Source organism: Rhinatrema bivittatum, chromosome 8 (assembly GCF_901001135.1).
Source record: "Rhinatrema bivittatum chromosome 8, aRhiBiv1.1, whole genome shotgun sequence".
NCBI classification, from domain to species: domain Eukaryota; kingdom Metazoa; phylum Chordata; class Amphibia; order Gymnophiona; family Rhinatrematidae; genus Rhinatrema; species Rhinatrema bivittatum.
In genome coordinates, this window is record NC_042622.1 from 265276857 (window position 1) to 265290089 (window position 13233).

General features: G+C 42.3%; 1 protein-coding gene across 1 annotated transcript in view; it reads left to right on the forward strand.

Annotated features, from left to right (window-relative positions):
* The window catches only part of LOC115097626, a 29186-nt gene extending 24277 nt beyond the window's left edge, over positions 1-4909 (forward strand). Inside the window, exons 7-12 of the mRNA XM_029613565.1 lie at positions 881-946; positions 2141-2203; positions 2611-2643; positions 3361-3393; positions 3506-3557; positions 4750-4909. Of these exons, the coding sequence (XP_029469425.1) occupies positions 881-946; positions 2141-2203; positions 2611-2643; positions 3361-3393; positions 3506-3523 (213 nt within the window). The 3' untranslated portion in view covers positions 3524-3557; positions 4750-4909. The remainder of the gene's footprint in view (positions 1-880; positions 947-2140; positions 2204-2610; positions 2644-3360; positions 3394-3505; positions 3558-4749) is intronic.
* The last annotated feature ends 8324 nt before the right edge of the window (positions 4910-13233 follow it).

A 13233-nucleotide genomic window follows, 5' to 3' on the forward strand; every position in this document is an offset into this window, starting at 1 on the left:
ACAAATAGATAATGACTGTAAGGCCCATCCAGCTGACCCAATTTTATTCCTGGTGCAATACCTCAGCTGATCACTGGTGTTTTTCTTTCACTTCACAACCAGAGATCCCCTGTGTCTATCTCAGGCTTTCATGGCTTCCATTACTGTTTTCGCTACCCACCCCTTCTACTAGGAGGCTGTTGCAAGCAGCTAATCTCCTTTTCATGAAGGGATCTTTCCTGCTATTGCTCCTGAGCCCACTCCCTCAGAGGCTCCTAACAACATTTATTCTTGAATAATTTTCTCCTCTGATAAAAGGTTTGCTTCTTGTGCTTTATTTATACCTTTGAGGTATTTGAATGAATTTGTCAAATCTCCTGTTTCTCTTTTTCTCTGGGGTATCCAAGTATAAATGCTTAGGCCTCATCTGGTGCAGGCCTTACACTGATTTGGAAGCCTTTCCCTATCCTCAGATCAGATGGGGTCTCTCTCCCCAATGACTCCCAGACAGGCATCATCACCTGCTGATTACGCCCTGACCTATGCACCCGGCATTCCTCAGACGTAGGCCGCTGGCAGGCCACATTGTTCGGTAACCTGGAGATGATCAGACATGTTCACCCCAAGGTCACACACATCAGTATCTCATCCCAACACTCACTGTAGGGAAAGAGCTTTCTGTCATAAGCCTCCAGGATAATTCACAATACCCAGGGCTGGAAAAAAATCTACATTTTACATATAAAATAAAAATAAGTGCACCATCACCCACAGTTGGGATTCGGCTTCTGACGATCTTGATTGTAGTTTCCTATAAGATAACACTAGTAATGAGTGTGTTAGTTTCTTGGTGGGTTGTAAGAAAATTATATATATTAATATTTCTCAAATTCTTTCCTAGGAGGAGCTCCTGGCTCTTGTTGGTGACAACTGTGACAAACTCGTTGCAATAGTGCTCAAAACAGTGGTAAGACTAAAAGCTTTTTCTAGATTCTCCAGTTAATGCTTCCTCATCCCAGGTGAAATGCAGGGATACAGTTTTGTAAACCATTTACAAAATGATGGGGAATCTTTAGAGAAATTAGCAATATGCACGACAATTCATGGTCACTGCTGGGATCTGCAGCTCGGGTGCAGAATATTGCAACAGCAAATCAGCAAACCCCACCCCTCATGTCAAAGCTTAAACTTAAGGGGGTATTTGTTTAAATCTAAGCTGGCCCTGAGTTTTCAGAAAGAAATTCCCTGTGGAGTTCCCCTTTGAAACTGCAGAGGGCACCAGGAAAACTTTCTACCTGTGCATTGTATGCCGGCCCTACACCCTCTCTTGCCCCCATCCCTTTGTGGGGCAGGTAAAAGGGCCTGCGTTATTTCACAGCCTGGGTACCTTTACTCCCAACTAACTCCACATACCTGGAAAAGATTTCCTGAGTCAGGGCCTCAGGCTCCCTCTCTGGCCACATTCAGATCCAGCCTGGAAACCCGCCTTTTGTGAAGCTGCTTTTAACTCCTGAGCACCTCTCTACAATAAATACACTTCCCATGCACGTCTGTCTAGGACTACACTGTAAGCTCCACGGAGCAGGGACTTTCTCTTAGTTTTAATTTAGTTTATTTGGTTTGTTATACTGACTTTCTTATTCGTTAAGGTGCTATACAGTACCAGAAACAGTTAATGTGTGTCTGTACAGCGCTGCGCACGTCTAGTAGCGCTTTATAAATGATAAAGAGTAGCAGTGATGTTTGTGCTGATATTTAAAATCCCCTGCTGGGAGTGGGGGGAGCACTTACCCCTCGCCTGGAACAGACTGGTTTACCTGCATCAGGAGGAGACAAGTTTTAAAAAGCCAAATGCCCTGGGGGGAAAAGCATTTTACCCACAGAAATCAGCTTTGAAAATTGCCCTCCCCAGATCAAAAGATTTTTTAAATAATCCCTAAACTAGCAAAAAAATCATTTGAAATAAAAATGTATTTTATTTTCCATGAACTTGATTCTGGATGATACCGAAAGCAATCGTATAGGAGTCTCTGTGCATGTCAGAATAATTAGGATAATATCAAAAACCAATATGAATCTATATTCTTAGGGATGAGGTAACATAAACAGCCACTTTACCTGACTTTTACTTCTCTGAATTCATTGTTCTCTTCTCTTTCAGAATGGCCTTCTCGGCCTGAACATCGCTGATCTCATTCTTAAAGTCCCCTGCTCTCTCGGAGTGGTAAGAGCAACCTATTCGTTTCCTGGTTTCTGTACATCATTTATTATTAGAGACGTGCAAACAATTCAAAGTGGAACTCGAAGCAAGGGAATTTCGCTCTAGAATTCATCATAGGGGATTTTCCCTGTGTTCATTTGGGATGTGTCGGATTTAAGAGAACATGAATACTCTTGTTTAGATGTTTGAAAATCAAGAAAGTAGGCCCTGCTTCCTGAGCCCTGTGCCGCTCTCCTCTCCACCCTGTTAGTCCAATACTGAGACCCAAACTCCTCAGTGCTTCACTTCCATCTTCTTTTTAGTTATGGATGATAAAAAGGGTGTCTGAATTGTCCGGTTATTCCGTAGATACAAACGGAAGAAAGCGTTAAGACGCGCATTTTAATCGCTGCTCGTTCACTTTCCTTTAGGATCAAGTTATTGAACAGCTGAGAACACTTTTGGTAAGAACGTCTATTACTTGAGAAATAGTTTCACAAAATGTGCTGTGATTTAAAGCTCGGTCCTAAACCTAACCTCCGAAAGCATTGCAAGCAGAGATGCGGGGCTGGTCCTGAAGGGTCTGAGGGTTGCTCTCTCGGTTGCGGTGAGGTGCGTGGCGGGTGAAAGGGCGACTTCTCCTCGCGGCGGCAGCAGCAGTAGCAGCAGTGCTCTTTTTCTGAGTCAGGACATTAAATTGATGGCAGACCTTCCCCATCGCTGGCTTCACAAGCCACTTCTTTACAGCATCTGCTCCACAAAGGCCTGGGAGCTGATGGCTCCCGCCGGGGTAACAGAACCGGCCGCGCCGTACCGGCACGCTCGCTGTGAAACAGGGCCGGGTACTTTCACTCGCACCGCAAAGGAGGGGGGTGGGGGCAACGGCTGGGTGGAGTCGGCAGACGACACTCGGGGATTTCAGTTTATAGGGTTTATATAGGGTTTGTGGTGCAGACTTTGCGAGTGTGAAATCCACGGTTACTGGAATAGCCACAGCAGCACCGCTGGCCCCCACGTGTTTAATAGGGAGCTCCATGGCGGGTTTCCGGTTGAACAATGTCTTTGCAAGCCCTAGGATGCAAAACATGCAGAGACCTGCGCGCAAGCTTCCCGAGTACGTTCTTGCTCCCTGTTCTGTGTCCTTCTGCTCTTCCAACGCCCCTTCTCATTCTCTCCTGCAGGGCGGCCTTATTGGTAACCTCGCTGGTGCTCTGGTAAGCTCACACAACCTTTCTTCTCTTTGCCAGCTGTTGGTTCATTTACTTTTCTGTTATAGCGTCAGTGAAAGATTATCTTTGTGATCCCAATTTGTATTCTCTCTTGCAGGGTGACGTTGGGCGCTAAGTGCTGGGGGAAAAAAGAAAACAGCTTCATGATGGTAAGATATGTAATTATTCCCTTTGTAATCAGAAGAATATAACCATTGTGTCAGCTAATTCTTGTGCAAGTGACAGGCTTTCAGCACAGCCTGTGGGCAGAGTGGGGCAGTTCTGGGCAGGCCTTGCTAATCATTGCCCTCTCTCCACGTGCAAGAAGCAAGAGGCTGGGGCCTGAAATCCCGGCCTACTTCTGAGATGGGCTGGGTGGGAAAATGCTGGAAGCCCAGGGGACCTGATAATGCAAATGTAGCAGCAACTCCCGGCAGCCTCCTCACAGCTAGCGACCTCTGCATCTGTGAGGATCAGGAGGGAAGGGGTAAATTAATTACAGGAAGGTCCCACATGGGCTTCGGATACAAAGAAGGGTTCATGGGTGGAGGATGCCTAAAGCTGTGGACAGTGGTTCTCTGACGCTTTGCCACTGAAAACCCTTTGCTCCATTTTATTAAATCTTGCAGGAAATAAGCAGGTATTTATGCGGAAGTAGAAAATAGAAAATGAAACAAAAAGTTCTGCCCAGAAGGAAAGGGGCCTGTTTTCTGGGACGCGCAGGTGCAGGCGTGTGCAAGGGTCCAAAGGGTCCCCACCCCTGTCAGAGCTCTCAGCCTGCCCTGGCAATTTCTAAAAATGTGGGGTGGCTAGGAGACCAGACATAAAGGTTATTTATTTATTTATACAATGTTTATATACCGTTACACAGAACACAAGGTTGTATCTTTACGGTTTACATAGTACAAAATATTAAATAATTGTTGGAAACAGAATAAATACAATAAAAATCTTCAATTAAAATAATAAGATAGCTAAAATCTACTCATAAAAATAAACTAAAACTAAAAAACATAAGTATAGTTAAGAAGATAAAAGATAAAATCATCTAATATTTATTGGGGTACAAGTGATCTTCGATCTCAGAAGCCTGCTAAGACTGTAAGTGCCAGTAACTGCAAACTTCTCAGAGAAGCAACTTTCAGACTGTGCGCAGAGGTGTAAAATCTGCAGGCAGGTTTTACTCACAGCCTTTAAGCCGGTTTTCAGCAGGGAAATCTGACCTGTGAGAATGGAGTCGGAAAATGCTCCCGCCTCTCTCTGAATGAATGTCACAGTGATTTCCTTGCAAGTGCAGTGTTGCTTATTTTCTCTCTCACCCACATCCTGCTTTGCACTTATTCATCTTCTTATCTGGTTTAGGAAGCCCCAGGCTGTGTCTCAGTGTCAGTCTGTACAGTGGGGATTGCTGATGGCTGAATCCTTTCCATTCCTTTTCCTTTATTGCAAGGGGATCCTCCTGTTTCCTTCGGCATATGAAGAATATCATCCTCTGGAAATGGCCCTGATTTTGTTGTCCTGTGTGTAGCTTTTCAATAAAACAAGAGCATTGCAACTTTTGGTTCTTCTTTATTTCTCAGACTGATTTATTTCGTTCTGTTTATGACCAGACCAAACCAACCCATGCTCATGGCAAGTTAACAACAGCTAAAATACAAAAACACAGAGAGAGCATCAAAGGTACAAAACACAAAAAACAAATAATTTAAAATAAAACAACCAGAACAAATGACTTATTGGTGGCCACTGGTTTATTGGAATTTGCCTGTGGCATCCACGGTAATAAAAACTGGGTGAACCTCTTCTTGCCAAAAGGTTTCAAATGGACTCGGTTCTGAGTATGAGTTACAATAATGCCTGTAATGGTACTCTGGGTCTCATCTAATGTAACAGAAATACAGTTTGATAATTTTTTCAGAAAGAATATAAACAATTTTTCTACAAAGTCACATTTTATACAGTGCCAGTGCCAGAAATAAAACCTCACCTATGGGAGGGGTCATCCAAATATCTCTTTTCTGTCAGCTGTGTGATCTAGAACGGGCAGGTATGGCATGCCCACACAACTAAAGGTTCTCCCAGGGATGGGGAGAAAAGGCAGAAAAAATCAGAAATCCAAAAAATAGAAAATATCCCTATTGCAAGTAATATAAAGAAAACCACTGCATGCACATGTATATAGCACATTTAAACTCTTATACTCTATAGGCTACATATAGTAAAGCAGAATTTATTAGCATTGTAAAAAATATTGCAAAATTAGCTTTTTTAGATTATGAACAGTAAACCCACAAAGCCCACCCTCTGTTTCAGTTTATGCAAATTAAGAATGGATTCCCAAAGTTCCCATCTAAGTTCTGGCCAGAATTTAAGCATAATTTCTCAATTTAATCACACGTGATTGTTGAGTATGTGGATTGATTTCTCTGCAATCAATTGCAGGGTGGTTAGGGGATCTGTGGTGATTGCCAACATTCGACACATATCCAAAAAAAATCAGACTTGCCTCTTGGCGATATCAACAGGACTGCATCCAAATCAAACAAATTCCACCCTATGCTGGACAAAAGTGGCAAATCCTCCAAATTTCCCTCATCCAAATGGTAGATGAAATTTAATGTGGACAAGTGCAAGGTGTTGCACATAGGGAAAAATAACCCTTGCTGTAGTTACACGATGTTAGGTTCCATATTAGGAGCTACCACCCAGGAAAAAGATCTAGGCATCATAGTGGATAATACTTTAAAATCATCGGCTCAGTGTGCTGCAGCAGTCAAAAAAGCAAACAGAATATTAGGAATTATTAGGAAGGGAATGCTTAATAGAACGGAAAATGTCATAATGCCTCTGTATCGCTCCATGGTGAGACCGCACCTTGAATACTGTGTACAATTCTGGTCGCCTCATCTCAAAAAAGATATAATTGCGATGGAGAAGGTACAGAGAAGGGCAACCAAAATCATAAAGGGGATGGAACAGTTCCCCTATGAGGAAAGGCTGAAGAGGTTAGGGCTCTTCAGCTTGGAGAAGAGACGGCTGAGGGGGGGATATGATAGAGGTCTTTAAGATCATGAGAGGTCTTGAACGAGTAGATGTGAATCGGTTATTTACACTTTCGGATAATAGAAGGTCTAGGGGGCATTCCATGAAGTTAGCAAGTAGCACATTTAAGATTAATCAGAGAAAATTATTTTTCACTCAACACACAATTATGCTCTGGAATTTGTTGCCAGAGGATGTGGTTAGTGCAGTTAGTGTACCTGGGTTCAAAAAAGGTTTGGATAAGTTCTTGGAGGAGAAGTCCATTACCTGCTATTAATCTAGTTTACTTAGGGAATAGCCACTGCTATTAATTGCATCAGTAGCATGGGATCTTCTTGGTGTTTGGGTAATTGCCAGGTTCTTGTGGCCTGGTTTGGCCTCTGTTGGAAACAGGATGCTGGGCTTGATGGACCCTTGGTCTGACCCGAGCATGGCAATTGCTTATGTTCTTAAGCAGTTCCTGACTTCAAAAACTGTAGCCAGAGCCGTCTCCTGCCCATTTGCTCTTAAATTAGTATTGTTGGGCAGAAAGAGAACAATTTGAATTTAAAAATGCTTCTAAAAAGTCACCTACTTTCATAGATATAACTTAGTGTAATCCCCATGTGCTGCTAGCTTTGGTATGTCCAGGAAAACATGGTGCAGGGGCAGTGCGTGGCCTAGCCAGAAGTGATCTGGGCACACGCCAGAGTAACCCTGCAGGCTGTGAGTCAGAGCAGCCTCCTCTGAGTTCCAGACTTTGTGTAGAGAAAGAGAGTTGCAGCGGGAGCCAGTGTGGGGCAGTAGAAAGGTACCTACTAGCATCTTTGTTGAGTGATTTAATGCTCCTGGGAGGAAGATGCAGAATACTCGGGAATTCTTCTTTCTAGGAGGAGCAATCAGTATCACCTCCTCTGAGGTCTGAGTACGATGAGCTCCCTTCCACTAAAGATGAAAGGAGTGACTTGAAAACAGCTTCCAAAGAGGCAAATTGGGTGCTGGTGTAGTGCCTGGGAAGTTTCCTTATTGAATAAACACAGTTCAATTGCTCTGTCTACAAGCTGAGAAGTTTAAACTTGTTATACCTGTGGAAGCAACCTATGCAGATAGTTCATGGTCAATAAAAATAGACTAGTTTGGAACGAACCTCTTGTAAAGGAGTATATGTTAGACCCTCCTTAAAAGTCCAGGCCCGATGGGGGCTGATGACGTCAGCAGAGCGAGTGGCAACCTAATCCGTGGCTCCTGACCGTTAGAATCTCTTTTGCTTGAAGCCATCCAGGGCTCGTTTCGAGCTGCAGAGATCTCATTACCTTACTGGAACTCATCCCATGTCGTGTAGAAAGAAAGGACCTGATTTTCAAAAGTATTCCTACCAAAAACCGGACCGAGGAGCTCGCGGTGAAAAATTCAAAATGGTGGCCGCCACCGACCCGGAGCTCGCAGAGGAGGCCGAGGGGATGCCGACGGTCTCAGACTCCGAAATTCCTACTCGGGGTGAGTTCAAAACTTGCTTCCGTGAACTGAGGCAGGATCTTCAAACTTTTAAAGCTGAAGTTCTGGAGGTGGTGGGAGAACTCCGGGAGGAAGTCAGTGACATGGGGCACCGAATATTTGAGTACGAAACGTTAACAGAGGCGCAGACGGAATCACTAAGTATGATTAAAAAAGAGAACGCAGCCATGTCGCAAGAAATACAGCAACTTTCATCGAAGCTCGAGAGAATAGAAGCCGCAGAGTAAACCTGCGGTTCAGAGGCATACCGGAAACCCCGGAGTATTCAGACTGTGTACAAGTTATTTCTAAACACAAAAATCCTGCAGGCACAGGGGGATAGCGCTTCTGTGGATTCTGCTCTCCCCTCTATAGTGAAAATTGAGAGAGCTCATAGGGCATTGGGGGCCTAAGATGGCTAACAGGGCTAAGGATGTGATTGTCCGTTTTCACGAATATGCAGTCAAGGAGAGGATTTACATGCTGGCACGCAAGCAGGGGAAATTGCAACTGGATGGACATGAGATTCAGGTTTACTCTGATATCTCCCCCCCCTTACTCTCAAGAAGCGTCTGGACCTGAGACCTGTTACCACGCTATTGAATAAAGAAAGTATACGATATCCGGTGGTTATTTCCCTTCGGGATTGGATTCACCATACAAGGCCGGTCATACAAGGCCCAATCCCTGAAGGAGGCGGCGAGATGCCTTCAGGAAGCGGGCTTCAGTATCCCAGATTATCAGGCTCCCGCCTCCCCCCATACAGTGCAGAAGGATGAACCCCGATGGCAGAGAGTGGGCAAAGGGGGAAAGAGACTGCGTCGTACCCCCAGATCCGGATAATAACACTGCGGAGCCCACTTGCCACTTCTCCATAGCATCTTGGACTATAAATGCTAGTTACTGGGTTTTGCCCCTGGATGGCTACATTTATACTTGCTGCTGGAATTTCTTCTCAGGATTCTTTTCCGGGAGGGGCAGCAGGATATTTGCTGTACCATGTCCCCTGATTTGGGATACGGGACCGAAGGTCTCGGGGTGGGGGGTGGGGTTATTGGTTTTCTCAGGAAGTTGGTTTATATTCACACAAGCATGATTTTTTTCTACCAGGGACTTGCTATCGTATATTTGTTTGTACGCCCAGATATGCTGCTTGGGAACTGTTTCTCTTTCAAATTGATATTTTTAAATGTTAAAGGCTTGAACACTCCCCGCAAACGCAGACTCTTGTTTAAGGACCTCCAGAGAGAGAAGGTCGCGATAGCCCTAGTGCAGGAGACACATTTGAAACGGAGATTTGAGCACTTGACGCGCTCACATCATTACCCCCATCAGTTCTGGTCTGCCTGCACTAGGACTTCACGATATGCAGGAGTGGGGATTCTGTTCCAGAAAGATTTTGCTTTTGAATTACTCAATTGTGTCTCAGACCCCGAGGGGAGATTTCTTTTGCTTAACATACTGGTAGCGGGGGAAAAATATACCCTGTTAAATGTTTATGCTCCAAATGTTTTACAAGCACCTTTTTTTGTTAACTTAAATAATAGAAACATATAGAAACATAGAAATGACGGCAGAAGAAGACCAGTCAGCCCATCCAGTCTGCCCAGCAAGTTTCGCACTTTTTTTTTCTCATACTTATCTGTTACTCTTGGCTCTTAGTAACCTTAGGTTCTATTTCCCTCCCCCCCCACCATTAATGTAGAGAGCAGTGTTGGAGCTGCATCTAAGTGAAATATCTAGCTTAATTAGTTAGGGGTAATAACCGCCGCACTAAGCAAGCTACACCCATGCTTATTTGTTTACCCAGACTATGTAATTCAGTCCTTGCTGGTTGTTGTCTGTATATAGATCCACTTTTCTTCATTCTCCCTGCCGTTGAAGCAGAGAGCCATGCTGGATATACGTGAAGTATCGGTCTTTCTCCCCTGCCGTTGAAGCAGAGCGCCATGCTGGATATACGTGAAGTATCGGTCTTTCTCCCCTGCCGTTGAAGCAGAGAGCTATGCTGGATATGCATGAAGTCTCGTCTTTCTCCCCTACCGTTGAAGCAGAGAGCTATGCTGGATGTGCATTGAAAGTGAAGTATCAGGCTTATTTGGTTTGGGGTAGTAACTGCCGTAACAAGCCAGCTACTCCCCTCTTTGTGAGTGCAAATCTTTTTTTACACATTTCCTCTTGCCTTTGAAGCTTAGAGCATTGTTGGAGTCGTATTAACCATGTGTATGTTTATTGAATAAGGGTATTATCTCCAGGCAGTAGCCATCATTCCCGCGAGCCACCCACCATACCGACATTCGATCTGAGATATCACATCGGTTTACATTCAGGTACTGTAGGTATTTTTAATGAATAATTGAATGAATATAATTGAATGAATACAAAGCACAATGAAACTAAAGGACTGATGATTATGCTGAAGGTTTGAGCACAGAGTTAATCAAAGTACACATAGGTTTTTTCAGGTATGAAGATTTTTCTGTTTTCCATTGTTTCACTGCATACAGAGTCTGGTCTGTAGGTGTTCTGAATGTGTGATCGAGCTGAATTATTCTGCTAGCATGTGTAGGGATCAAAGAGCAGTCCGTCTTTTTCTGTTTTCCCAATAGGAGGTGTATTGGTATTTTAGGGCCTGGTGTAATATTTATAGTGTTGCTTTATCATATGTAAGGTTGTTATGTTTGATTGCTGGCAGTTAGTGATCTTTTGGTATGGGAGGTTTACTATATTGTAATTGTAATTTCTTTTACTCATGGCTAATGACTTTCTGAAGACCAAGCCACATCATTACAATAAACCTAATACTAGTTGAGCTGCAAGTGTCTCTTTTGCTGGGTTTTCTGGTTGGCACCATAGCAGTGCATGTCAATGTAATATACATGTTGTAAATGATATTTTTACCTCATAAGACTGAACCTTGATGTAATTTCTCATGTAAAATCTGTTCTTATGCGTATCATACCAAACCGAAGTGATTGGTAACATTGTTACCAGAACGTCGGTATATAAAAATGTTAAATAAATAAATAAATAAATAAATAAATAAATAAATCATTTTTAATTGTGTATGAGGAGGATGGGATTGGGGAGGGGGTTGCAAGGCTGTAGGATTCACCCAGGTTGTCTAATACCTTTGTATTGGCCCTGTATATATTATGTGGTTCATAGAAGGCTATGCTGGACTTTTTGGGTTCAAATTCACAGTTCCAACTTGCAAAAACTAGATTTCACTATATTTCAAATTCCACGTCACATGCTTATGAAAACATAACAGATCTGATAGCGTTTTTTTTTTTAATTTTCTATTTATTAAAGATTTTCAAAGATACAAATGTATACATTTGAAAGGAAAACAATATTTAACCATAGGTAATACTCAATCATTTAAACAATATATCATAATAACCATAGCCCTCAATTTGTGATGGGAGACCCTACTCAAGAGACGTCTTTAAATTAGGAAATAACAAAACGGACTATTCCGTTTATGAAAGCTGCTATAGAAGGAATGGTAACATTTCTAAAGAACAGAAACACACATATTAGGTTACATGTTCTGGGCTAGAGCTGGCAACCATTTCATTAGGCAATTTTTCAGAAAGAAATTTACTTAACTGATCGGGTTGGAAAAAAGTATAAGTCAGGTCTTTAAATTTTATAACACATTTACAGGGAAACTTAAGGAAAAATAACGCTCCAGACTGTAATACTCTAGGCTTTAATTCAAGAAATTTCTTCCTCCTTAATTGAGTGTCTTTAGCCAAGTCCGGAAATATTTGAACATTCATACCAAGAAATAACTGCCGCTGATTCCTGAAATACATTTTGAAAACCCAATCTCGGTCTGAATCTAGTAAGAAGGTTATTATAAGTGTAGTTGTTTGAATCACTTCTTCAGTAGATGTTTCCAAGATCTGAGATATATTTAATGAAGACAACTGCTGCATTTCTCCACCTTCTATAGGAATCTTTTTCTTAGAAGGCAGATAGTAAATCTTTGACAGAGGGGGTAGTGTAGCCTGTGATATTTTTAAAACCTCCAAGGCATATTTTGACCACATCTCATTTGATGTAACTGTTAGTTTCTTGGGAAAATTTATTATTCTTAAGTTTTTATTTCTTTGGTTATTTTCCATATTTTCCAATTTTCTTAATAGATATAAATTGTCTTTTACCAAATTTGACAATATCTTTTCGTTTCTCCCGATTCCAGATCTGATAGCGTTTTGCTTCTTTTTTTGCAATATTAGAACTCACCAATTCCTTTCCTTTTAGAACTTATTCCAGTCTCGGCTTCCCTTCGCATTTTGGGAATCCTGATTTTCAATAGGGTTGTGCATTTGTTTGAAATGAATGGATTAAATGAGATGAATGAGGCCATTTTTGTTTCTGTCATGGTCCTCCCTGAATTTTTTAAGTTTTGCTTGTCTATTGTCTGGTGTTAAACGCTCCTGCGACTAATTCTAAGGATTTGGTAATCAGCTCGAAAATAAACCCCCTCTGATCCAGCTTCCCTGAGGTCAAAATATTTTTTTTTGTGATCTTTTATTCATTTTTCAAATAAGTCAAACACATTAAAGCATCCAAACAAGTAACATAACATAAAACCTCAAGAAAAGAGACAATGATCTACTGTCCCATAAACGTTCGGCATTAACATCACAGTAAGCACATTACAAGTAATACATAGGTCTCACTGTGCAAATAAGAACGTAAAGCTCACTTGCATCGTGCTACGCGGACTTCCGTCTCCATCCCCTGCTCACGTAAAACCCATGTATAATTAGCATAAAATTAAATATTATCAAATATGATAGGATAAGGCCCCTCCCTCCTACCTCACCCATCAAAACAGAGTTGTTTTTTTTTCAAAGACAATCAGACTGCCCAATCCAATTCTGCAAGCCCTTCCCACGTCTCAGTGTCAATTTGTATTTTAGTCTTCAGGTCTGTGGGAAGCGGGACCAGAAAAGGAGCCCGAATTTGCTGGGTTAGAAATCGCTTCTTCTTGGATCCCCTTCTTGCCATTTTGCTTTCTAATAAAAACAAGTCCAGCGTAGCTGCTTTCCATGCCGTCAGAGCTGGGCCCAAAATGAGGCAAAGCGCTACCAGGCAGCCCTTCATCAGTGGAAATTTCTCTGTTAATTTGTAGTTAAAGTGGGGAAAAATGCAACCTAACACACAGAAAGATACTGACCATGGTGTGACCGAAATATTTATGGATAAAAAAAAATTGCTTTTTGCCCAGACAGCTGTATTGCTGAGCCCTCCCACAAGCAATGTGTTAAGGATGCAGAGATCTGGTCACACTTGATACATTTATCTGATGGA